Here is a 23,920-nt window from a genome sequence, read left to right as displayed (position 1 = left end):
CACTGGTCCCTTTAAACAGACAACAGTTTTTAGGCAATGTTAAACACACAGACACTTAAATGTTCTTTCTTTGCACATGCAGTGTGTGTTCGACAAATACATACCTGGGATGAAACGGTTAAGGTGTAAATGAAAGGATTCAAGAGAAGTGGAGCCTCTGGCACATCTGTAAGTCTTCAGAAGCACACCTCCCTTGGTTAGGCTCCCGGTCTCAGTATAGAGGGCAACACCAAGAGGGTCTTGGATACACTTGATGTGCTTCTTTTGGACACACCAGATGTGCTCCATCCTTTCTCGATCCAAGAGAGGAACCCCCAGAGAGTCATTTCCCTTGCTGCTCAGGAGTTCTGTAAGCAGTTGTTCAAGGAGAAGGATGGTAGTCTCCTCTCCACGGGTCCTCCTCCGGCAATGTAGAGCCAGCTCCTCCCTGGTCAGATGCTTGTTTACATCTTCATCTGTCAGCGCAGGCCAACCCTGGGACATCAACAGCTCTCTCTTTGCTTTGCGAAGGATAGAGACGTCAGCTGCATCCCATTCAAAGATGCATGCTGATAGCCGTGACATGAAAATGGGGTACAACTGATGGGCATCAGTTGTACACCCCAAGGCAATCCTGCGCATAAAATGCCAGATGTCCAAGCGTATCATGAGATCTGGCCAGCCCCTAAACCTGGTTTTCAGCTTGCTCTCGCTCACCTCACTGCAGCACCCACAGTCCACGTACAACACAGAAGGTGGATTTACACCAGCCTGCTGGTATCTTTTCACCAGACCGTCTACCATCATGTCAAGTCCTGCTCCTTCCTGGGCTGTCAGCACACTTATGAGCACCTGACCAAACTCGTTGCCAACAGAGGTAAGCCAGAGTCCCGTTCCCCTCGCTGTCCCAGCCAGCTTCTTGGTGATCTGTAATAAGAGATGATATGAAGCATGCTGTAAATATAAATCAAACATCACACCATGAAAAATACAGATACAGTGCCATGCTGGTATATAAACACCATTAATGAACAAATCCACAACTAACCTTTTTAGTAGAATCCATCTTCAAGACAGAGCCATAGGTGGATGTTATTCTGGCATGGATTTCATCCAGCCTGGTCAGAATGTCTTGGCTGTAAACGGTGAGCAACCACTTGCAGCTTGGCACCACCGTAGGCTCTGGGGGCTCCTGGAAATTTACTGGCATCACCCCGGGTTGATTGAGGAAGTCAACACATTGGGTGGTGTACCGGGCCAGACGATGGAGCCACTGCTCGCTGTGGTTTTCACGCAGCTGCTTTATCACCCTAGTGGGACTATTGCCTAAGCCACGCTCACGCAAGAGCCTGATGACCCGCATATCACAGGCGTACCTTAGGAAAAGCAAAATCCACATATTCATATATTTTAGCTATTTAATTGTAAAGTATTTGCATACATACACACACGTGATGATGGGCTAACAACTGGATGAGGAATGAAAGTGTACTTACTTCCGCGTGAGGATGACCTGAAACTCAGAGCGATGGCCCAGATCTAGCTGTTGCAGGACAGTCTGACTCCAGGACACATGCGAGGCTCTACACTTTGTACAGATAAGGGTTTCTGTGACCATATTGTATGTTCTGTCAATGTCTAGAACCTGCCGTGCCCTTTTGTGCAGACCACCTCCTGTCAGCTGATGTTGTCCGCAGGCTGGATTGGGACAGAGAACCTTAACCCTCCACAGCTTGTATGGCATCCACAGCAGAAGAGTATGACAAAAGAATCTGTCTGGAGCTGGAGCCTGATTGTAAATAAGTGCTGGTTGTGGGGGGTAATACCAGAGCTGGAGGTCATCACGAAGTGCTGGCTTTCCTTTGGATCCAATTTTGAAAAGCCTTTTGCCAATCCACTTGTGATCCTCTGGTGGTATGGTCTCAGACCACAAACGAGGAAGTTGAACTACAGATGGACCTTGCAATAATGCCCCAGAAGGAGCAGTCTGTGATGGAAAAAAAGGCAAAACATTAAATTTAGTAAGTTCATTTTACTTTTTAATCACTTTAAGAATTTTATTTGTATCCCTGATTACTTTCACATAAAATCATCATTGTATTACATGGTATTACAATGATTATTACGACAATGAAACTGATAACTTTACATTATACACGGAAGTCATCCAAAAAAAGGAACAAAATAATCCTGAAATCCTGTTGAATATGAAATAAAAAAGAATTCTGAGACTTTATAACCAATATCTATTTATTCTGACACATGAATGTTAACATCTATACACTGTTTATCATCAATAAATCAGTATCATGTAAACTCAATTGACATTATGACAATAGTTTGATTGTTGTTGTTTTTTTCAGCATGAATGTGTTTTAAGGAACTACTGGTTATAAAAGTAATATTCAATTTTCATGGCATGTAATCCTTTTTACATCTCCATTAAGTGTCTGGTAAAAGCTGATTTAATTACATTTTTGGACCAACAGAATATGAAATTACTTACAGAGACGATCCTGCATGGCTGAGCGGGATTGGACACATCTGCAGTGGCTCTGGGGACAGGGGTTGGAACTGTAGGATCTGGTGTCTGTACAATCATGAAGTAAAATATAGATTTTGCAAATAGAACATTACAATAACTTAGTCGTCCTAGATTAAATCATACACTACAGTTGCAAAGTTTGAGGCCCAAATGTTTATAAAAGAAACCTATTCTGCTCACCAAGGTTGCATTTGATAAAAAATACAGTTAAAAACTAAAAAGATAGTTAAATTGTGGAACATTACTACAATTTAAAGTTTAAAAATAGGAAATGTAATTTATTTATACGGTGGCAAGAACCAATTTTCAGCATCATTACTCCAGTCTTCAGTGTTACATGATCCTTCAGAAACCATTCTATTGAACATAAACCTTCATTATTAGTTGAAAACGTGAAAATAGCTGATAATAAAACTGCATTACAGTGGTTGCCACACTTATGGTGTTGGGGAAAGCACACAAAGATGAAAATCAAGGGTAAATAATCTTTAATTAACCCACACAAAGGAAGGCAGTAACACATAGACCAAGACAAACTGAACAGACTAAAATTTAAGTAGACAGACCAATGAGGGACAAATGAGTAAATTAACTAGACACAGATTAACTGAATGACATAATCAAGAGGAGACACAAACTAGGTTGAGGAACATGAGGAGAGAAAATACAAAAGTCCATAAATATGACAGGTGGTATTTTTCAGAATTAAGTTTGAAGAACAGCATTTATTTGAAATAGAAATCGTTTGTAACATGATGTTGAATAGAAATCTTTTGTGTCTGAGATTTTTTTATCAATTTAATGCCTCCTTTTTCAATAAAAGTAACACTATCTTAACATCAATAACTTTTGAATAGTAATTTATATGAAATCTATTTATAAAATATAACTTTTTTGTTTATTAATATATGGTTTTCTGTTATTAAAAAAATAGTTTAAATAGTTTAATAATTTGTATAGAATGGAACGTGAAACGTGTCTTCATAGAGTACAATATAGATTATGCCATTACTTACAGAGACTGTAGTGCTTGGTCTAGAGGCACTAGACACTGCTGCGCTGGGCTGGTCTTCAGCCTGAGAAGTTCTCCTGGCCAAACTGAGATTTGGCTTTGCTGCAGCAATGTGAGACCCGGTAAATCTTGATTTGGTAAACTAAAAATGTGAGAAGACAGAATGTGTTATAATAGCAAGCATTACTATTTGTGTTAATATTACAATTTTAAGTAAATGCAGCATTTACTTGCAGGAAAAAAAAAGAGCTTTAACACATGAGAAGTATTGAGAGAGATGCCATGAGGGACATGAGTCTAGCTCAGTGACCTTCAGCAAAGGCAGAGCTCAGTTAGAGACAAAGAGGACAATCAAAGAGTAGAGCCCAGAGATGAAAGGGAGAAAGCAGGCAGGTTACAATCTTCATTTATTCTTGACCATGTGACTTAAACCAAAGCTGAGATATTCAAACCGACCAATCAGCAGACAACAGTTGCCCCCATTGTACAAGAGGTGTGAAAATTAGCAGGTCTCAACCAGCATCTCATAGAATTCTTGCTTTTTCTTTTTTTCTTCTTACTTTCTGAACTTCCTCGAATTTGAACTGAGCTCATACTTCAGTGCTACAAAAAAGCAATTCTTACCAATGAAAATTGTGTTGCAACTCTTGCTTCCACAGGTGCAGTTGGCTGGGGCTTGGGCAGGGGATGAGGCTGGAGGTCAGGCTGACTCTGCTCCATGACCTTCTTTGCTGTTTCAGCAGCATGAGGTTGTTCCACCACCTTTTGTGCTAGTCCAGTAACGTTTGACGCAGTGGGCTGCTTAACACAACCAAAAAAATTTAATAAAAAATACATATAACAATTCAGAAAGAAAACATTTCAGTAAATAATATTAACAAAAAATACTTGCTACATTAATGTTACCTTTAGAGTGTGAAAACCACAGATGCATTTCAGCACACCTCCAAGCAAGGTTGTTTGGCCACGAGACAGCATCGGACATTTCTCAATCTGTAAGTATTATAACAAATGTAATGCACAATACAAGTGAGTATAAAGCATAAAATACTTTATTAAATTAATATATTAATTCATTCACTGATTAATGTCTAGGACACAAGTCAAGCTTATCTTACATATAATGTTAGAGCTGGTATCTCTCTTTAAAGGAGAGAGATACAAGAGAGGAACATTTCACACCTTCAGACCACCTATTCATTCACTGTCCCTTCCCCCTCTCAAATCTCTGAGTCTCCCAGTACACAAAAGGTCTTTGATGTAACTTTTCCTTAACAGTATGACATAAATCTCAAAATACCTGCAACATTACATAAACATAACACAACCATCACATTACACCATACCAATGAATGGGACCAGGTAAATGTTTGTAATGGAGCCTAATCTGTTGTTCTCTTATGCAAATACATTAAACAACTATACTAATAATGTTCGATTATGCAAGTCAACAAACACTTAAGTGTTTTTTTTCTCTCTATCATGCAAAGGTAACAAACACTCACTCACCCTTTGATAAATCTCGTACCACTTTTTCTGTCTAGGAGCAGGCCTGTTACCTTCATTTGATGGCCACATTCCTGTGCTGGCAAACTTTTTTAAACGCGAAATCCATTCAGCGTCCGACATAGCTTTATGTGATTTTTGTTGTTTGCCAGACATTTTTATTGACTTTGATGAAACAGTTTTGAAAGAACAATTAAAACAGTTAAAATTACACTAATAATAAAAAAATTGAATACAAATTTTTTTTTGCAATTAGATGATAATTTCTTAACTGTTGTCGTCGTCGGTAATATCGCCGTATTTAGTTTTAAAATGAAGTTTCGCTGTCCTCCGTAAAAATGATGCTGAGCTCCGCGGCAATGATACTCGTCGTAGGTCACGAACTTCGGTAATGAACTTTTTTGACCCTTGACACACCTCCTGAGGACGATGTCATTCTTTCGTACACCTTCGGCACGTTTCGGCAACTTGATTGACACCTGACTAGAAGCGCTGACCCCTCCACCTAGCGGTGATACGCGGAAACGTGCCGCCGGCATCCCCTTGCTCTCTGATTGGCCAAATGTCACGAATGTCAAGAGAATGTTATGAATTGCGCTTTTTGATTGGCTGGAAATGTTAAGGCGCTTCGATGCGATTGGTCCAAATGTCATAGCGCTTCGATGCGATTGGCTGCGCAGTTCGACATTGCTCAACATTTCTGAAATTATGTCGGACTATCCTTCGTCAGCTAGCGCTCAGGTCGCAGTCTCCCCTGGAGGCGTGTGTTCGAATCCCACTTCTGACAGACCTATCCTTTGGCTGCAGACAGAGACTTCAGTCTTCTGCCATGTTGGGCCAGCAGGGCGTTAACTTTGACAAAACAACGCATTAGGCAGATGCTAGTATTAATTGGGCAGGCGTTGAAGGCAAGGATGAGTTTTTAGACACTTTTTGAAAATGGTTAAAGCCTCCGCTGCTCGAATTGAGATAGGCAAGCAGATCCACCAGCATAGGTCTGAACCAGCGACTTTAGGTATGTTGCTGCAGAGCCAGTGGTTATCTTGTAGGCAAACATCAGTACCTTGAATCTGATGCGAACAGCTATTGGTAGCCAGTGCAAAATTATGAAGAGAGGTGTGACGTGGGCTTTCTTTGGCTCGTTGAAGACCACTCTCGCTGCTGCATCCTGGATCAGTTGCAGAGGCTTGATAGTACGTGCCGGAAGACCCGCCAAGGGAGCGTAACAGTAGTCCGGTCTGGAGAAAACAGAGAGCTTGGACAAGGAGTTGTGTGGCCTGCTCTGATCGGAAGGGTCTAATCTTCCGAACGTTGTACAAGGCGAATCTTCAGGACCGGGCCAGTGCAGCAATATGGCCTTTGAAACTTCACAAAACCTCAGGAGGACGTGGCCACGTGTTACATGAATATGAGCGGGATGCTATTACTGCCTTCGTGTAGCATAAGCCAGCATGAATGCAGAATTTTGACTTCATTGTAAATAAAAGGATTGCACGGGCCTACACGCAATGTCGCTGGATGAGATTCAGGGAATTTACCTGGAACCTCACAGTTTTCCACAAAGCATCATTTCACCTGCCCTGAAGAGGAGCTGTGGCCTTTTGCCCCCAGGAGACACAGGGAAACCCACACGAAAGGGGACAGAGAACCTCACTCTGTCTTTCTGAGCCACGGGTGTCAAACTCAGTCCCCTGCAGAGTTTAGATTCAAGCCTGATTGAACACACCTGATCCAACCAATCATGCCCTTCAGGCTCATTTGAAAACTACACGCCTTGTGTGTTTGAGAAGGGTTGGAACAACACTCTACAGGGCTCGGGCCCTAAAGGAATTTAGTTTGATACCCCTGGTCTAAGCTCTCTCAGTTATCAGAAAAAAAGCACCACCCTGCCCCGTGTGAGGCTCGAACTCACGACCTTCAGATTATGAGACTGACGCGCTGCCTAACTGCGCCAACGAGGCCCGTGGGCTAGAGGGGGCCCGAACAGAGATAAAGTAGCTTCTAGGTCCCCGGTTTCAGGTGTGGCTCGAACAGTCCATCTCTAGCCAGGCAAGGGTGTCAGGATGGCCGAGCGGTTTAAGGCGCTGCGTTCAGGTCGCAGTCTCCCCTGGAGGCGTGGGTTCGAATCCCACTTCTGACAGACCTATCCTTTGGCTGCAGACAGAGACTTCAGTCTTCTGCCATGTTGGGCCAGCAGGGCGTTAACTTTGACAAAACAACGCATTAGGCAGATGCTAGTATTAATTGGGCAGGCGTTGAAGGCAAGGATGAGTTTTTAGACACTTTTTGAAAATGGTTAAAGCCTCCGCTGCTCGAATTGAGATAGGCAAGCAGATCCACCAGCATAGGTCTGAACCAGCGACTTTAGGTATGTTGCTGCAGAGCCAGTGGTTATCTTGTAGGCAAACATCAGTACCTTGAATCTGATGCGAACAGCTATTGGTAGCCAGTGCAAAATTATGAAGAGAGGTGTGACGTGGGCTTTCTTTGGCTCGTTGAAGACCACTCTCGCTGCTGCATCCTGGATCAGTTGCAGAGGCTTGATAGTACGTGCCGGAAGACCCGCCAAGGGAGCGTAACAGTAGTCCGGTCTGGAGAAAACAGAGAGCTTGGACAAGGAGTTGTGTGGCCTGCTCTGATCGGAAGGGTCTAATCTTCCGAACGTTGTACAAGGCGAATCTTCAGGACCGGGCCAGTGCAGCAATATGGCCTTTGAAACTTCACAAAACCTCAGGAGGACGTGGCCACGTGTTACATGAATATGAGAGGGATGCTATTACTGCCTTCGTGTAGCATTAGCCAGCATGAATGCAGAATTTTGACTTCATTGTAAATAAAAGGATTGCGCGGGCCTACACGCAATGTCGCTGGATGAGATTCAGGGAATTTACCTGGAACCTCACAGTTTTCCACAAAGCATCATTTCACCTGCCCTGAAGAGGAGCTGTGGCCTTTTGCCCCCAGGAGACACAGGGAAACCCACACGAAAGGGGACAGAGAACCTCACTCTGTCTTTCTGAGCCACGGGTGTCAAACTCAGTCCCCTGCAGAGTTTAGATTCAAGCCTGATTGAACACACCTGATCCAACCAATCATGCCCTTCAGGCTCATTTGAAAACTACACGCCTTGTGTGTTTGAGAAGGGTTGGAACAACACTCTACAGGGCTCGGGCCCTAAAGGAATTTAGTTTGATACCCCTGGTCTAAGCTCTCTCAGTTATCAGAAGAAAGCACCACCCTGCCCCGTGTGAGGCTCGAACTCACGACCTTCAGATTATGAGACTGACGCGCTGCCTAACTGCGCCAACGAGGCCCGTGGGCTAGAGGGGGCCCGAACAGAGATAAAGTAGCTTCTAGGTCCCCGGTTTCAGGTGTGGCTCGAACAGGCCATCTCTAGCCAGGCAAGGGTGTCAGGATGGCCGAGCGGTCTAAGGCGCTGCGTTCAGGTCGCAGTCTCCCCTGGAGGCGTGGGTTCGAATCCCACTTCTGACAGACCTATCCTTTGGCTGCAGACAGAGACTTCAGTCTTCTGCCATGTTGGGCCAGCAGGGCGTTAACTTTGACAAAACAACGCATTAGGCAGATGCTAGTATTAATTGGGCAGGCGTTGAAGGCAAGGATGAGTTTTTAGACACTTTTTGAAAATGGTTAAAGCCTCCGCTGCTCGAATTGAGATAGGCAAGCAGATCCACCAGCATAGGTCTGAACCAGCGACTTTAGGTATGTTGCTGCAGAGCCAGTGGTTATCTTGTAGGCAAACATCAGTACCTTGAATCTGATGCGAACAGCTATTGGTAGCCAGTGCAAAATTATGAAGAGAGGTGTGACGTGGGCTTTCTTTGGCTCGTTGAAGACCACTCTCGCTGCTGCATCCTGGATCAGTAGCAGAGGCTTGATAGTACGTGCCGGAAGACCCGCCAAGGGAGCGTAACAGTAGTCCGGTCTGGAGAAAACAGAGAGCTTGGACAAGGAGTTGTGTGGCCTGCTCTGATCGGAAGGGTCTAATCTTCCGAACGTTGTACAAGGCGAATCTTCAGGACCGGGCCAGTGCAGCAATATGGCCTTTGAAACTTCACAAAACCTCAGGAGGACGTGGCCACGTGTTACATGAATATGAGCGGGATGCTATTACTGCCTTCGTGTAGCATTAGCCAGCATGAATGCAGAATTTTGACTTCATTGTAAATAAAAGGATTGCACGGGCCTACACGCAATGTCGCTGGATGAGATTCAGGGAATTTACCTGGAACCTCACAGTTTTCCACAAAGCATCATTTCACCTGCCCTGAAGAGGAGCTGTGGCCTTTTGCCCCCAGGAGACACAGGGAAACCCACACGAAAGGGGACAGAGAACCTCACTCTGTCTTTCTGAGCCACGGGTGTCAAACTCAGTCCCCTGCAGAGTTTAGATTCAAGCCTGATTGAACAGACCTGATCCAACCAATCATGCCCTTCAGGCTCATTTGAAAACTACACGCCTTGTGTGTTTGAGAAGGGTTGGAACAACACTCTACAGGGCTCGGGCCCTAAAGGAATTTAGTTTGATACCCCTGGTCTAAGCTCTCTCAGTTATCAGAAAAAAAGCACCACCCTGCCCCGTGTGAGGCTCGAACTCACGACCTTCAGATTATGAGACTGACGCGCTGCCTAACTGCGTCAACGAGGCCCGTGGGCTAGAGGGGGCCCGAACAGAGATAAAGTAGCTTCTAGGTCCCCGGTTTCAGGTGTGGCTCGAACAGTCCATCTCTAGCCAGGCAAGGGTGTCAGGATGGCCGAGCGGTCTAAGGCGCTGCGTTCAGGTCGCAGTCTCCCCTGGAGGCGTGGGTTCGAATCCCACTTCTGACAGACCTATCCTTTGGCTGCAGACAGAGACTTCAGTCTTCTGCCATGTTGGGCCAGCAGGGCGTTAACTTTGACAAAACAACGCATTAGGCAGATGCTAGTATTAATTGGGCAGGCGTTGAAGGCAAGGATGAGTTTTTAGACACTTTTTGAAAATGGTTAAAGCCTCCGCTGCTCGAATTGAGATAGGCTAGCAGATCCACCAGCATAGGTCTGAACCAGCGACTTTAGGTATGTTGCTGCAGAGCCAGTGGTTATCTTGTAGGCAAACATCAGTACCTTGAATCTGATGCGAACAGCTATTGGTAGCCAGTGCAAAATTATGAAGAGAGGTGTGACGTGGGCTTTCTTTGGCTCGTTGAAGACCACTCTCGCTGCTGCATCCTGGATCAGTTGCAGAGGCTTGATAGTACGTGCCGGAAGACCCGCCAAGGGAGCGTAACAGTAGTCCGGTCTGGAGAAAACAGAGAGCTTGGACAAGGAGTTGTGTGGCCTGCTCTGATCGGAAGGGTCTAATCTTCCGAACGTTGTACAAGGCGAATCTTCAGGACCGGGCCAGTGCAGCAATATGGCCTTTGAAACTTCACAAAACCTCAGGAGGACGTGGCCACGTGTTACATGAATATGAGAGGGATGCTATTACTGCCTTCGTGTAGCATTAGCCAGCATGAATGCAGAATTTTGACTTCATTGTAAATAAAAGGATTGCGCGGGCCTACACGCAATGTCGCTGGATGAGATTCAGGGAATTTACCTGGAACCTCAGTTTTCCACAAAGCATCATTTCACCTGCCCTGAAGAGGAGCTGTGGCCTTTTGCCCCCAGGAGACACAGGGAAACCCACACGAAAGGGGACAGAGAACCTCACTCTGTCTTTCTGAGCCACGGGTGTCAAACTCAGTCCCCTGCAGAGTTTAGATTCAAGCCTGATTGAACACACCTGATCCAACCAATCATGCCCTTCAGGCTCATTTGAAAACTACACGCCTTGTGTGTTTGAGAAGGGTTGGAACAACACTCTACAGGGCTCGGGCCCTAAAGGAATTTAGTTTGATACCCCTTGTCTAAGCTCTCTCAGTTATCAGAAAAAAAGCACCACCCTGCCCCGTGTGAGGCTCGAACTCACGACCTTCAGATTATGAGACTGACGCGCTGCCTAACTGCGCCAACGAGGCCCGTGGGCTAGAGGGGGCCCGTTCAGGTCGCAGTCTCCCCTGGAGGCGTGGGTTCGAATCCCACTTCTGACAGACCTATCCTTTGGCTGCAGACAGAGACTTCAGTCTTCTGCCATGTTGGGCCAGCAGGGCGTTAACTTTGACAAAACAACGCATTAGGCAGATGCTAGTATTAATTGGGCAGGCGTTGAAGGCAAGGATGAGTTTTTAGACACTTTTTGAAAATGGTTAAAGCCTCCGCTGCTCGAATTGAGATAGGCTAGCAGATCCACCAGCATAGGTCTGAACCAGCGACTTTAGGTATGTTGCTGCAGAGCCAGTGGTTATCTTGTAGGCAAACATCAGTACCTTGAATCTGATGCGAACAGCTATTGGTAGCCAGTGCAAAATTATGAAGAGAGGTGTGACGTGGGCTTTCTTTGGCTCGTTGAAGACCACTCTCGCTGCTGCATCCTGGATCAGTTGCAGAGGCTTGATAGTACGTGCCGGAAGACCCGCCAAGGGAGCGTAACAGTAGTCCGGTCTGGAGAAAACAGAGAGCTTGGACAAGGAGTTGTGTGGCCTGCTCTGATCGGAAGGGTCTAATCTTCCGAACGTTGTACAAGGCGAATCTTCAGGACCGGGCCAGTGCAGCAATATGGCCTTTGAAACTTCACAAAACCTCAGGAGGACGTGGCCACGTGTTACATGAATATGAGCGGGATGCTATTACTGCCTTCGTGTAGCATTAGCCAGCATGAATGCAGAATTTTGACTTCATTGTAAATAAAAGGATTGCACGGGCCTACACGCAATGTCGCTGGATGAGATTCAGGGAATTTACCTGGAACCTCACAGTTTTCCACAAAGCATCATTTCACCTGCCCTGAAGAGGAGCTGTGGCCTTTTGCCCCCAGGAGACACAGGGAAACCCACACGAAAGGGGACAGAGAACCTCACTCTGTCTTTCTGAGCCACGGGTGTCAAACTCAGTCCCCTGCAGAGTTTAGATTCAAGCCTGATTGAACACACCTGATCCAACCAATCATGCCCTTCAGGCTCATTTGAAAACTACACGCCTTGTGTGTTTGAGAAGGGTTGGAACAACACTCTACAGGGCTCGGGCCCTAAAGGAATTTAGTTTGATACCCCTGGTCTAAGCTCTCTCAGTTATCAGAAAAAAAGCACCACCCTGCCCCGTGTGAGGCTCGAACTCACGACCTTCAGATTATGAGACTGACGCGCTGCCTAACTGCGCCAACGAGGCCCGTGGGCTAGAGGGGGCCCGTTCAGGTCGCAGTCTCGCCTGGAGGCGTGGGTTCGAATCCCACTTCTGACAGACCTATCCTTTGGCTGCAGACAGAGACTTCAGTCTTCTGCCATGTTGGGCCAGCAGGGCGTTAACTTTGACAAAACAACGCATTAGGCAGATGCTAGTATTAATTGGGCAGGCGTTGAAGGCAAGGATGAGTTTTTAGACACTTTTTGAAAATGGTTAAAGCCTCCGCTGCTCGAATTGAGATAGGCAAGCAGATCCACCAGCATAGGTCTGAACCAGCGACTTTAGGTATGTTGCTGCAGAGCCAGTGGTTATCTTGTAAGCAAACATCAGTACCTTGAATCTGATGCGAACAGCTATTGGTAGCCAGTGCAAAATTATGAAGAGAGGTGTGACGTGGGCTTTCTTTGGCTCGTTGAAGACCACTCTCGCTGCTGCATCCTGGATCAGTAGCAGAGGCTTGATAGTACGTGCCGGAAGACCCGCCAAGGGAGCGTAACAGTAGTCCGGTCTGGAGAAAACAGAGAGCTTGGACAAGGAGTTGTGTGGCCTGCTCTGATCGGAAGGGTCTAATCTTCCGAACGTTGTACAAGGCGAATCTTCAGGACCTGGCCAGTGCAGCAATATGGCCTTTGAAACTTCACAAAACCTCAGGAGGACGTGGCCACGTGTTACATGAATATGAGAGGGATGCTATTACTGCCTTCGTGTAGCATTAGCCAGCATGAATGCAGAATTTTGACTTCATTGTAAATAAAAGGATTGCGCGGGCCTACACGCAATGTCGCTGGATGAGATTCAGGGAATTTACCTGGAACCTCACAGTTTTCCACAAAGCATCATTTCACCTGCCCTGAAGAGGAGCTGTGGCCTTTTGCCCCCAGGAGACACAGGGAAACCCACACGAAAGGGGACAAAGAACCTCACTGTGTCTTTCTGAGCCACGGGTGTCAAACTCAGTCCCCTGCAGAGTTTAGATTCAAGCCTGATTGAACACACCTGATCCAACCAATCATGCCCTTCAGGCTCATTTGAAAACTACACGCCTTGTGTGTTTGAGAAGGGTTGGAACAACACTCTACAGGGCTCGGGCCCTAAAGGAATTTAGTTTGATACCCCTGGTCTAAGCTCTCTCAGTTATCAGAAGAAAGCACCACCCTGCCCCGTGTGAGGCTCGAACTCACGACCTTCAGATTATGAGACTGACGCGCTGCCTAACTGTGCCAACGAGGCCCGTGGGCTAGAGGGGGCCCGAACAGAGATAAAGTAGCTTCTAGGTCCCCGGTTTCAGGTGTGGCTCGAACAGGCCATCTCTAGCCAGGCAAGGGTGTCAGGATGGCCGAGCGGTCTAAGGCGCTGCGTTCAGGTCGCAGTCTCCCCTGGAGGCGTGGGTTCGAATCCCACTTCTGACAGACCTATCCTTTGGCTGCAGACAGAGACTTCAGTCTTCTGCCATGTTGGGCCAGCAGGGCATTAACTTTGACAAAACAACGCATTAGGCAGATGCTAGTATTAATTGGGCAGGCGTTGAAGGCAAGGATGAGTTTTTAGACACTTTTTGAAAATGGTTAAAGCCTCCGCTGCTCGAATTGAGATAGGCAAGCAGATCCACCAGCATAGGTCTGAACCAGTGACTTTAGGTATGTTGCTGCAGAGCCAGTGGTTATCTTGTAGGCAAACATCAGTACCTTGAATCTGATGCGAACAGCTATTGGTAGCCAGTGCAAAATTATGAAGAGAGGTGTGACGTGGGCTTTCTTTGGCTCGTTGAAGACCACTCTCGCTGCTGCATCCTGGATCAGTTGCAGAGGCTTGATAGTACGTGCCGGAAGACCCGCCAAGGGAGCGTAACAGTAGTCCGGTCTGGAGAAAACAGAGAGCTTGGACATGGAGTTGTGTGGCCTGCTCTGATCGGAAGGGTCTAATCTTCCGAACGTTGTACAAGGCGAATCTTCAGGACCGGGCCAGTGCAGCAATATGGCCTTTGAAACTTCACAAAACCTCAGGAGGACGTGGCCACGTGTTACATGAATATGAGCGGGATGCTATTACTGCCTTCGTGTAGCATTACCCAGCATGAATGCAGAATTTTCACTTCATTGTAAATAAAAGGATTGCACGGGCCTACACGCAATGTCGCTGGATGAGATTCAGGGAATTTACCTGGAACCTCACAGTTTTCCACAAAGCATCATTTCACCTGCCCTGAAGAGGAGCTGTGGCCTTTTGCCCCCAGGAGACACAGGGAAACCCACACGAAAGGGGACAGAGAACCTCACTCTGTCTTTCTGAGCCACGGGTGTCAAACTCAGTCCCCTGCAGAGTTTAGATTCAAGCCTGATTGAACACACCTGATCCAACCAATCATGCCCTTCAGGCTCATTTGAAAACTACACGCCTTGTGTGTTTGAGAAGGGTTGGAACAACACTCTACAGGGCTCGGGCCCTAAAGGAATTTAGTTTGATACCCCTGGTCTAAGCTCTCTCAGTTATCAGAAAAAAAGCACCACCCTGCCCCGTGTGAGGCTCGAACTCACGACCTTCAGATTATGAGACTGACGCGCTGCCTAACTGTGCCAACGAGGCCCGTGGGCTAGAGGGGGCCCGTTCAGGTCGCAGTCTCCCCTGGAGGCGTGGGTTCGAATCCCACTTCTGACAGACCTATCCTTTGGCTGCAGACAGAGACTTCAGTCTTCTGCCATGTTGGGCCAGCAGGGCGTTAACTTTGACAAAACAACGCATTAGGCAGATGCTAGTATTAATTGGGCAGGCGTTGAAGGCAAGGATGAGTTTTTAGACACTTTTTGAAAATGGTTAAAGCCTCCGCTGCTCGAATTGAGATAGGCAAGCAGATCCACCAGCATAGGTCTGAACCAGCGACTTTAGGTATGTTGCTGCAGAGCCAGTGGTTATCTTGTAGGCAAACATCAGTACCTTGAATCTGATGCGAACAGCTATTGGTAGCCAGTGCAAAATTATGAAGAGAGGTGTGACGTGGGCTTTCTTTGGCTCGTTGAAGACCACTCTCGCTGCTGCATCCTGGATCAGTTGCAGAGGCTTGATAGTACGTGCCGGAAGACCCGCCAAGGGAGCGTAACAGTAGTCCGGTCTGGAGAAAACAGAGAGCTTGGACAAGGAGTTGTGTGGCCTGCTCTGATCGGAAGGGTCTAATCTTCCGAACGTTGTACAAGGCGAATCTTCAGGACCGGGCCAGTGCAGCAATATGGCCTTTGAAACTTCACAAAACCTCAGGAGGACGTGGCCACGTGTTACATGAATATGAGAGGGATGCTATTACTGCCTTCGTGTAGCATTAGCCAGCATGAATGCAGAATTTTGACTTCATTGTAAATAAAAGGATTGCACGGGCCTACACGCAATGTCGCTGGATGAGATTCAGGGAATTTACCTGGAACCTCACAGTTTTCCACAAAGCATCATTTCACCTGCCCCTGAAGAGGAGCTGTGGCCTTTTGCCCCCAGGAGACACAGGGAAACCCACACGAAAGGGGACAGAGAACCTCACTCTGTCTTTCTGAGCCACGGGTGTCAAACTCAGTCCCCTGCAGAGTTCAAGCCTGATTGAACACACCTGATCCAACCAATCATGCCCTTCAGGCTCATTTGAAAACTACATGCCTTGTGTGTTTGAGAAGGGTTGGAACAACACTCTACAGGGCTCGGGCCCTAAAGGAATTTAGTTTGATACCCCTGGTCTAAGCTCTCTCAGTTATCAGAAAAAAAGCACCACCCTGCCCCGTGTGAGGCTCGAACTCACGACCTTCAGATTATGAGACTGACGCGCTGCCTTACTGCGCCAACGAGGCCCGTGGGCTAGAGGGGGCCCGAACAGAGATAAAGTAGCTTCTAGGTCCCCGGTTTCAGGTGTGGCTCGAACAGTCCATCTCTAGTCAGGCAAGGGTGTCAGGATGGCCGAGCGGTCTAAGGCGCTGCGTTCAGGTCGCAGTCTCCCCCTGGAGGCGTGGGTTCGAATCCCACTTCTGACAGACCTATCCTTTGGCTGCAGACAGAGACTTCAGTCTTCTGCCATGTTGGGCCAGCAGGGCGTTAACTTTGACAAAACAACGCATTAGGCAGATGCTAGTATTAATTGGGCAGGCGTTGAAGGCAAGGATGAGTTTTTAGACACTTTTTGAAAATGGTTAAAGCCTCCGCTGCTCGAATTGAGATAGGCAAGCAGATCCACCAGCATAGGTCTGAACCAGCGACTTTAGGTATGTTGCTGCAGAGCCAGTGGTTATCTTGTAGGCAAACATCAGTACCTTGAATCTGATGCGAACAGCTATTGGTAGCCAGTGCAAAATTATGAAGAGAGGTGTGACGTGGGCTTTCTTTGGCTCGTTGAAGACCACTCTCGCTGCTGCATCCTGGATCAGTTGCAGAGGCTTGATAGTACGTGCCGGAAGACCCGCCAAGGGAGCGTAACAGTAGTCCGGTCTGGAGAAAACAGAGAGCTTGGACAAGGAGTTGTGTGGCCTGCTCTGATCGGAAGGGTCTAATCTTCCGAACGTTGTACAAGGCGAATCTTCAGGACCGGGCCAGTGCAGCAATATGGCCTTTGAAACTTCACAAAACCTCAGGAGGACGTGGCCACGTGTTACATGAATATGAGAGGGATGCTATTACCGCCTTCGTGTAGCATTAGCCAGCATGAATGCAGAATTTTGACTTCATTGTAAATAAAAGGATTGCACGGGCCTACACGCAATGTCGCTGGACGAGATTCAGGGAATTTACCTGGAACCTCACAGTTTTCCACAAAGCATCATTTCACCTGCCCTGAAGAGGAGCTGTGGCCTTTTGCCCCCAGGAGACACAGGGAAACCCACACGAAAGGGGACAGAGAACCTCACTCTGTCTTTCTGAGCCACGGGTGTCAAACTCAGTCCCCTGCAGAGTTCAAGCCTGATTGAACACACCTGATCCAACCAATCATGCCCTTCAGGCTCATTTGAAAACTACACGCCTTGTGTGTTTGAGAAGGGTTGGAACAACACTCTACAGGGCTCGGGCCCTAAAGGAATTTAGTTTGATACCCCTGGTCTAAGCTCTCTCAGTTATCAGAAAAAAAGCACCACCCTGCCCCGTGTGAGGCTCGAACTCACGACCTTCAGATTATGAGACTGACGCGCTGCCTAACTGCGCCAACGAGGCCCGTGGGCTAGAGGGGGCCCGAACAGAGATAAAGTAGCTTCTAGGTCCCCGGTTTCAGGTGTGGCTCGAACAGTCCATCTCTAGCCAGGCAAGGGTGTCAGGATGGCCGAGCGGTCTAAGGCGCTGCGTTCAGGTCGCAGTCTCCCCCTGGAGGCGTGGGTTCGAATCCCACTTCTGACAGACCTATCCTTTGGCTGCAGACAGAGACTTCAGTCTTCTGCCATGTTGGGCCAGCAGGGCGTTAACTTTGACAAAACAACGCATTAGGCAGATGCTAGTATTAATTGGGCAGGCGTTGAAGGCAAGGATGAGTTTTTAGACACTTTTTGAAAATGGTTAAAGCCTCCGCTGCTCGAATTGAGATAGGCAAGCAGATCCACCAGCATAGGTCTGAACCAGCGACTTTAGGTATGTTGCTGCAGAGCCAGTGGTTATCTTGTAGGCAAACATCAGTACCTTGAATCTGATGCGAACAGCTATTGGTAGCCAGTGCAAAATTATGAAGAGAGGTGTGACGTGGGCTTTCTTTGGCTCGTTGAAGACCACTCTCGCTGCTGCATCCTGGATCAGTTGCAGAGGCTTGATAGTACGTGCCGGAAGACCCGCCAAGGGAGCGTAACAGTAGTCCGGTCTGGAGAAAACAGAGAGCTTGGACAAGGAGTTGTGTGGCCTGCTCTGATCGGAAGGGTCTAATCTTCCGAACGTTGTACAAGGCGAATCTTCAGGACCGGGCCAGTGCAGCAATATGGCCTTTGAAACTTCACAAAACCTCAGGAGGACGTGGCCACGTGTTACATGAATATGAGAGGGATGCTATTACCGCCTTCGTGTAGCATTAGCCAGCATGAATGCAGAATTTTGACTTCATTGTAAATAAAAGGATTGCACGGGCCTACACGCAATGTCGCTGGACGAGATTCAGGGAATTTACCTGGAACCTCACAGTTTTCCACAAAGCATCATTTCACCTGCCCTGAAGAGGAGCTGTGGCCTTTTGCCCCCAGGAGACACAGGGAAACCCACACGAAAGGGGACAGAGAACCTCACTCTGTCTTTCTGAGCCACGGGTGTCAAACTCAGTCCCCTGCAGAGTTCAAGCCTGATTGAACACACCTGATCCAACCAATCATGCCCTTCAGGCTCATTTGAAAACTACACGCCTTGTGTGTTTGAGAAGGGTTGGAACAACACTCTACAGGGCTCGGGCCCTAAAGGAATTTAGTTTGATACCCCTGGTCTAAGCTCTCTCAGTTATCAGAAAAAAAGCACCACCCTGCCCCGTGTGAGGCTCGAACTCACGACCTTCAGATTATGAGACCGACGCGCTGCCTAACTGCGCCAACGAGGCCCGTGGGCTAGAGGGGGCCCGAACAGAGATAAAGTAGCTTCTAGGTCCCCGGTTTCAGGTGTGGCTCGAACAGTCCATCTCTAGCCAGGCAAGGGTGTCAGGATGGCCGAGCGGTCTAAGGCGCTGCGTTCAGGTCGCAGTCTCCCCTGGAGGCGTGGGTTCGAATCCCACTTCTGACAGACCTATCCTTTGGCTGCAGACAGAGACTTCAGTCTTCTGCCATGTTGGGCCAGCAGGGCGTTAACTTTGACAAAACAACGCATTAGGCAGATGCTAGTATTAATTGGGCAGGCGTTGAAGGCAAGGATGAGTTTTTAGACACTTTTTGAAAATGGTTAAAGCCTCCGCTGCTCGAATTGAGATAGGCAAGCAGATCCACCAGCATAGGTCTGAACCAGCGACTTTAGGTATGTTGCTGCAGAGCCAGTGGTTATCTTGTAAGCAAACATCAGTACCTTGAATCTGATGCGAACAGCTATTGGTAGCCAGTGCAAAATTATGAAGAGAGGTGTGACGTGGGCTTTCTTTGGCTCGTTGAAGACCACTCTCGCTGCTGCATCCTGGATCAGTAGCAGAGGCTTGATAGTACGTGCCGGAAGACCCGCCAAGGGAGCGTAACAGTAGTCCGGTCTGGAGAAAACAGAGAGCTTGGACAAGGAGTTGTGTGGCCTGCTCTGATCGGAAGGGTCTAATCTTCCGAACGTTGTACAAGGCGAATCTTCAGGACCTGGCCAGTGCAGCAATATGGCCTTTGAAACTTCACAAAACCTCAGGAGGACGTGGCCACGTGTTACATGAATATGAGAGGGATGCTATTACTGCCTTCGTGTAGCATTAGCCAGCATGAATGCAGAATTTTGACTTCATTGTAAATAAAAGGATTGCGCGGGCCTACACGCAATGTCGCTGGATGAGATTCAGGGAATTTACCTGGAACCTCACAGTTTTCCACAAAGCATCATTTCACCTGCCCTGAAGAGGAGCTGTGGCCTTTTGCCCCCAGGAGACACAGGGAAACCCACACGAAAGGGGACAAAGAACCTCACTGTGTCTTTCTGAGCCACGGGTGTCAAACTCAGTCCCCTGCAGAGTTTAGATTCAAGCCTGATTGAACACACCTGATCCAACCAATCATGCCCTTCAGGCTCATTTGAAAACTACACGCCTTGTGTGTTTGAGAAGGGTTGGAACAACACTCTACAGGGCTCGGGCCCTAAAGGAATTTAGTTTGATACCCCTGGTCTAAGCTCTCTCAGTTATCAGAAGAAAGCACCACCCTGCCCCGTGTGAGGCTCGAACTCACGACCTTCAGATTATGAGACTGACGCGCTGCCTAACTGTGCCAACGAGGCCCGTGGGCTAGAGGGGGCCCGAACAGAGATAAAGTAGCTTCTAGGTCCCCGGTTTCAGGTGTGGCTCGAACAGGCCATCTCTAGCCAGGCAAGGGTGTCAGGATGGCCGAGCGGTCTAAGGCGCTGCGTTCAGGTCGCAGTCTCCCCTGGAGGCGTGGGTTCGAATCCCACTTCTGACAGACCTATCCTTTGGCTGCAGACAGAGACTTCAGTCTTCTGCCATGTTGGGCCAGCAGGGCATTAACTTTGACAAAACAACGCATTAGGCAGATGCTAGTATTAATTGGGCAGGCGTTGAAGGCAAGGATGAGTTTTTAGACACTTTTTGAAAATGGTTAAAGCCTCCGCTGCTCGAATTGAGATAGGCAAGCAGATCCACCAGCATAGGTCTGAACCAGTGACTTTAGGTATGTTGCTGCAGAGCCAGTGGTTATCTTGTAGGCAAACATCAGTACCTTGAATCTGATGCGAACAGCTATTGGTAGCCAGTGCAAAATTATGAAGAGAGGTGTGACGTGGGCTTTCTTTGGCTCGTTGAAGACCACTCTCGCTGCTGCATCCTGGATCAGTTGCAGAGGCTTGATAGTACGTGCCGGAAGACCCGCCAAGGGAGCGTAACAGTAGTCCGGTCTGGAGAAAACAGAGAGCTTGGACATGGAGTTGTGTGGCCTGCTCTGATCGGAAGGGTCTAATCTTCCGAACGTTGTACAAGGCGAATCTTCAGGACCGGGCCAGTGCAGCAATATGGCCTTTGAAACTTCACAAAACCTCAGGAGGACGTGGCCACGTGTTACATGAATATGAGCGGGATGCTATTACTGCCTTCGTGTAGCATTACCCAGCATGAATGCAGAATTTTCACTTCATTGTAAATAAAAGGATTGCACGGGCCTACACGCAATGTCGCTGGATGAGATTCAGGGAATTTACCTGGAACCTCACAGTTTTCCACAAAGCATCATTTCACCTGCCCTGAAGAGGAGCTGTGGCCTTTTGCCCCCAGGAGACACAGGGAAACCCACACGAAAGGGGACAGAGAACCTCACTCTGTCTTTCTGAGCCACGGGTGTCAAACTCAGTCCCCTGCAGAGTTTAGATTCAAGCCTGATTGAACACACCTGATCCAACCAATCATGCCCTTCAGGCTCATTTGAAAACTACACGCCTTGTGTGTTTGAGAAGGGTTGGAACAACACTCTACAGGGCTCGGGCCCTAAAGGAATTTAGTTTGATACCCCTGGTCTAAGCTCTCTCAGTTATCAGAAAAAAAGCACCACCCTGCCCCGTGTGAGGCTCGAACTCACGACCTTCAGATTATGAGACTGACGCGCTGCCTAACTGTGCCAACGAGGCCCGTGGGCTAGAGGGGGCCCGTTCAGGTCGCAGTCTCCCCTGGAGGCGTGGGTTCGAATCCCACTTCTGACAGACCTATCCTTTGGCTGCAGACAGAGACTTCAGTCTTCTGCCATGTTGGGCCAGCAGGGCGTTAACTTTGACAAAACAACGCATTAGGCAGATGCTAGTATTAATTGGGCAGGCGTTGAAGGCAAGGATGAGTTTTTAGACACTTTTTGAAAATGGTTAAAGCCTCCGCTGCTCGAATTGAGATAGGCAAGCAGATCCACCAGCATAGGTCTGAACCAGCGACTTTAGGTATGTTGCTGCAGAGCCAGTGGTTATCTTGTAGGCAAACATCAGTACCTTGAATCTGATGCGAACAGCTATTGGTAGCCAGTGCAAAATTATGAAGAGAGGTGTGACGTGGGCTTTCTTTGGCTCGTTGAAGACCACTCTCGCTGCTGCATCCTGGATCAGTTGCAGAGGCTTGATAGTACGTGCCGGAAGACCCGCCAAGGGAGCGTAACAGTAGTCCGGTCTGGAGAAAACAGAGAGCTTGGACAAGGAGTTGTGTGGCCTGCTCTGATCGGAAGGGTCTAATCTTCCGAACGTTGTACAAGGCGAATCTTCAGGACCGGGCCAGTGCAGCAATATGGCCTTTGAAACTTCACAAAACCTCAGGAGGACGTGGCCACGTGTTACATGAATATGAGAGGGATGCTATTACTGCCTTCGTGTAGCATTAGCCAGCATGAATGCAGAATTTTGACTTCATTGTAAATAAAAGGATTGCACGGGCCTACACGCAATGTCGCTGGATGAGATTCAGGGAATTTACCTGGAACCTCACAGTTTTCCACAAAGCATCATTTCACCTGCCCCTGAAGAGGAGCTGTGGCCTTTTGCCCCCAGGAGACACAGGGAAACCCACACGAAAGGGGACAGAGAACCTCACTCTGTCTTTCTGAGCCACGGGTGTCAAACTCAGTCCCCTGCAGAGTTCAAGCCTGATTGAACACACCTGATCCAACCAATCATGCCCTTCAGGCTCATTTGAAAACTACATGCCTTGTGTGTTTGAGAAGGGTTGGAACAACACTCTACAGGGCTCGGGCCCTAAAGGAATTTAGTTTGATACCCCTGGTCTAAGCTCTCTCAGTTATCAGAAAAAAAGCACCACCCTGCCCCGTGTGAGGCTCGAACTCACGACCTTCAGATTATGAGACTGACGCGCTGCCTTACTGCGCCAACGAGGCCCGTGGGCTAGAGGGGGCCCGAACAGAGATAAAGTAGCTTCTAGGTCCCCGGTTTCAGGTGTGGCTCGAACAGTCCATCTCTAGTCAGGCAAGGGTGTCAGGATGGCCGAGCGGTCTAAGGCGCTGCGTTCAGGTCGCAGTCTCCCCCTGGAGGCGTGGGTTCGAATCCCACTTCTGACAGACCTATCCTTTGGCTGCAGACAGAGACTTCAGTCTTCTGCCATGTTGGGCCAGCAGGGCGTTAACTTTGACAAAACAACGCATTAGGCAGATGCTAGTATTAATTGGGCAGGCGTTGAAGGCAAGGATGAGTTTTTAGACACTTTTTGAAAATGGTTAAAGCCTCCGCTGCTCGAATTGAGATAGGCAAGCAGATCCACCAGCATAGGTCTGAACCAGCGACTTTAGGTATGTTGCTGCAGAGCCAGTGGTTATCTTGTAGGCAAACATCAGTACCTTGAATCTGATGCGAACAGCTATTGGTAGCCAGTGCAAAATTATGAAGAGAGGTGTGACGTGGGCTTTCTTTGGCTCGTTGAAGACCACTCTCGCTGCTGCATCCTGGATCAGTTGCAGAGGCTTGATAGTACGTGCCGGAAGACCCGCCAAGGGAGCGTAACAGTAGTCCGGTCTGGAGAAAACAGAGAGCTTGGACAAGGAGTTGTGTGGCCTGCTCTGATCGGAAGGGTCTAATCTTCCGAACGTTGTACAAGGCGAATCTTCAGGACCGGGCCAGTGCAGCAATATGGCCTTTGAAACTTCACAAAACCTCAGGAGGACGTGGCCACGTGTTACATGAATATGAGAGGGATGCTATTACCGCCTTCGTGTAGCATTAGCCAGCATGAATGCAGAATTTTGACTTCATTGTAAATAAAAGGATTGCACGGGCCTACACGCAATGTCGCTGGACGAGATTCAGGGAATTTACCTGGAACCTCACAGTTTTCCACAAAGCATCATTTCACCTGCCCTGAAGAGGAGCTGTGGCCTTTTGCCCCCAGGAGACACAGGGAAACCCACACGAAAGGGGACAGAGAACCTCACTCTGTCTTTCTGAGCCACGGGTGTCAAACTCAGTCCCCTGCAGAGTTCAAGCCTGATTGAACACACCTGATCCAACCAATCATGCCC

At 48.0% G+C, this 23,920-nt stretch overlaps 1 protein-coding gene and 14 non-coding genes across 15 annotated transcripts in view; 9 read left to right on the top strand and 6 right to left on the bottom strand.

Moving 5' to 3' along the window:
• LOC127980742 (uncharacterized) overlaps positions 1–5,114 on the bottom strand; it is a 12,207-nt gene extending 7,093 nt beyond the window's left edge. The window contains exons 1-7 of the mRNA XM_052585466.1: positions 5,046–5,114; positions 4,161–4,334; positions 3,541–3,678; positions 2,486–2,569; positions 1,476–1,966; positions 1,028–1,355; positions 105–906 (exon numbers count right to left, since the gene is read on the bottom strand). Coding sequence (XP_052441426.1) covers positions 105–906; positions 1,028–1,355; positions 1,476–1,966; positions 2,486–2,569; positions 3,541–3,678; positions 4,161–4,334; positions 5,046–5,114 — 2,086 coding nt within the window. The remainder of the gene's footprint in view (positions 1–104; positions 907–1,027; positions 1,356–1,475; positions 1,967–2,485; positions 2,570–3,540; positions 3,679–4,160; positions 4,335–5,045) is intronic.
• Positions 5,115–6,929: 1,815 nt separating this feature from the next.
• On the bottom strand, positions 6,930–7,003 carry trnam-cau (transfer RNA methionine (anticodon CAU)). Its single transcript has one exon. It is a non-coding gene; the product is annotated as a tRNA-Met (tRNA).
• Positions 7,004–7,099: 96 nt separating this feature from the next.
• On the top strand, positions 7,100–7,182 carry trnal-cag (transfer RNA leucine (anticodon CAG)). Its single transcript has one exon. It is a non-coding gene; the product is annotated as a tRNA-Leu (tRNA).
• A 1,099-nt stretch (positions 7,183–8,281) lies between these two features.
• Positions 8,282–8,355, bottom strand: trnam-cau (transfer RNA methionine (anticodon CAU)). Its single transcript has one exon. It is a non-coding gene; the product is annotated as a tRNA-Met (tRNA).
• Positions 8,356–8,451: 96 nt separating this feature from the next.
• trnal-cag (transfer RNA leucine (anticodon CAG)) lies at positions 8,452–8,534 on the top strand. Its single transcript has one exon. It is a non-coding gene; the product is annotated as a tRNA-Leu (tRNA).
• A 1,270-nt stretch (positions 8,535–9,804) lies between these two features.
• On the top strand, positions 9,805–9,887 carry trnal-cag (transfer RNA leucine (anticodon CAG)). Its single transcript has one exon. It is a non-coding gene; the product is annotated as a tRNA-Leu (tRNA).
• Positions 9,888–10,985: 1,098 nt separating this feature from the next.
• trnam-cau (transfer RNA methionine (anticodon CAU)) lies at positions 10,986–11,059 on the bottom strand. Its single transcript has one exon. It is a non-coding gene; the product is annotated as a tRNA-Met (tRNA).
• A 1,172-nt stretch (positions 11,060–12,231) lies between these two features.
• On the bottom strand, positions 12,232–12,305 carry trnam-cau (transfer RNA methionine (anticodon CAU)). The gene has a single exon. It is a non-coding gene; the product is annotated as a tRNA-Met (tRNA).
• Positions 12,306–13,646: 1,341 nt separating this feature from the next.
• On the top strand, positions 13,647–13,729 carry trnal-cag (transfer RNA leucine (anticodon CAG)). The gene has a single exon. It is a non-coding gene; the product is annotated as a tRNA-Leu (tRNA).
• A 2,511-nt stretch (positions 13,730–16,240) lies between these two features.
• trnal-cag (transfer RNA leucine (anticodon CAG)) lies at positions 16,241–16,324 on the top strand. Its single transcript has one exon. It is a non-coding gene; the product is annotated as a tRNA-Leu (tRNA).
• Positions 16,325–17,418: 1,094 nt separating this feature from the next.
• Positions 17,419–17,492, bottom strand: trnam-cau (transfer RNA methionine (anticodon CAU)). Its single transcript has one exon. It is a non-coding gene; the product is annotated as a tRNA-Met (tRNA).
• Positions 17,493–17,588: 96 nt separating this feature from the next.
• trnal-cag (transfer RNA leucine (anticodon CAG)) lies at positions 17,589–17,672 on the top strand. The gene has a single exon. It is a non-coding gene; the product is annotated as a tRNA-Leu (tRNA).
• Positions 17,673–18,936: 1,264 nt separating this feature from the next.
• trnal-cag (transfer RNA leucine (anticodon CAG)) lies at positions 18,937–19,019 on the top strand. Its single transcript has one exon. It is a non-coding gene; the product is annotated as a tRNA-Leu (tRNA).
• Positions 19,020–20,288: 1,269 nt separating this feature from the next.
• trnal-cag (transfer RNA leucine (anticodon CAG)) lies at positions 20,289–20,371 on the top strand. Its single transcript has one exon. It is a non-coding gene; the product is annotated as a tRNA-Leu (tRNA).
• Positions 20,372–22,882: 2,511 nt separating this feature from the next.
• Positions 22,883–22,966, top strand: trnal-cag (transfer RNA leucine (anticodon CAG)). The gene has a single exon. It is a non-coding gene; the product is annotated as a tRNA-Leu (tRNA).
• Positions 22,967–23,920: the final 954 nt, after the last annotated feature.

Source organism: Carassius gibelio, chromosome A4 (genome assembly GCF_023724105.1).
Source record: "Carassius gibelio isolate Cgi1373 ecotype wild population from Czech Republic chromosome A4, carGib1.2-hapl.c, whole genome shotgun sequence".
Lineage (NCBI taxonomy): Eukaryota > Metazoa > Chordata > Actinopteri > Cypriniformes > Cyprinidae > Carassius > Carassius gibelio.
This window is presented reverse-complemented; position numbering and strand designations above follow the sequence as displayed.